The sequence below is a fragment of the Colletotrichum tamarilloi genome, assembly GCF_030869305.1.
Source record: "Colletotrichum tamarilloi strain Tom-12 chromosome Unknown Scaffold_547.1, whole genome shotgun sequence".
In the NCBI taxonomy this organism is placed as follows: Eukaryota; Fungi; Ascomycota; class Sordariomycetes; order Glomerellales; family Glomerellaceae; genus Colletotrichum; species Colletotrichum tamarilloi.
Genome location: NW_026849929.1, coordinates 1 through 1201, shown reverse-complemented (window position 1 = coordinate 1201; position 1201 = coordinate 1). Strand labels below are relative to the sequence as shown.

General features: G+C 54.9%; 1 protein-coding gene across 1 annotated transcript; it reads right to left on the bottom strand.

The window, feature by feature from the left end:
* Positions 1 to 63: 63 nt before the first annotated feature.
* On the bottom strand, positions 64 to 1201 carry CTAM01_17359 (FAD binding domain-containing protein; the record flags this gene model as incomplete). The annotated part of the gene is made up of 3 exons (XM_060533343.1): positions 64 to 562; positions 617 to 929; positions 999 to 1201. Coding segments are annotated over 3 exons (1015 nt in total), but the record flags the coding sequence as incomplete, so codon positions are not given.

Below are 1201 nucleotides of genomic sequence, written 5' to 3'. Positions count from 1 at the left end.
ACTTTGAAACGTCACGGCCGCTCTTGCTTTGTCCACACCAGACCTGTCGGTTATGTGTAGGACTCAAACAGGGATCCGAAAGCCCGTCTTCCGAAGGTCCTGGAAAACTCTGCCTGGGTCGTATTCCAACGAAATATTCCTCATGAAGTGGACTGTTTCCTCGCCATAGTGCAAAATTGGCGTCTGATCAAGGCCGCTGTAGTTTAGGAACTCCCAGTCTTCTTGAAGTCCCTCCTCAACAGCAAACTCGTTGATGGCACGCTCAAGTTCGAGTAAGAGAGGCCAGATCAACTCCTGGTTCTCTGCAGTATCTACCGTGAGTGCTAGGAGCCACATGAGAGCCGGACCGTCTGCGACCACTCTCCCAAGGCCGAGGACGTTGCCACCTCGTTTGTCGCCATGGGCCACCATCGACTTGGTCACAGGCTGGAATTGAGTGAGAAGCTCGAAGTCGGAGGCTGGAGCAGCGAGCTGCATTCTCTTCGTGTATTCGGGCACGGTACCAAGAACAAAGTTCATGATAGCGGCGCCGTGTGAGGTCATGCCGGTCCTCCAGTTGGCGCTATGTCATGGTCAGCCACGTTGCCCCTTCTGTGAATTTCGATACGAGACGTACTAGAGTCCTAAGGGAGTCGGTCCGGTGAACTCAGGAACCATCTCTGCGACAGATCCGACGCGAGCTGTGCTTGAAACGTTGGCAATGCTGGCAAATCCTCGGAAGGCGGGCGCGGAGCTTTTCGCGTCACTGTTTGTTAATACTGCGACAAGGCTCAACCCCTGCTGGCCATACAGCAGAGTCACGATGGCCTGGCTGGCCGGGTCTTCGTCCATGGTGTTGACGAAGTTCACGTAAGCCTTGACCACGTCGCCTGTCTTGCTCAGGTCGTAGGTTGTGATCCCGCCCCATATCTGGGTCGAACGGACGACCTCTGTGGAAAGGTCAGCCATCAATGCGCCTCGTTAGGTGGGATCACGTCACGATATCATCCACCACGTACCGACGTCAACCCGTGTGACGAAACCAAAGTTTCCCGAGCCCCCCTTGAGAGCTCTCCAGAGACCAGAGTTCTCGTGCGCGTTGGCGTCGACAATGGAACCATTGGCGAGAACAACCTCGAAGTTGACAACATTGTCGCAGGCGAATCCTCTCCTGTTGCTGTGGAAAGAGTACTGTCGAGAGTCAGTCTTCTTCTGTTGGGGA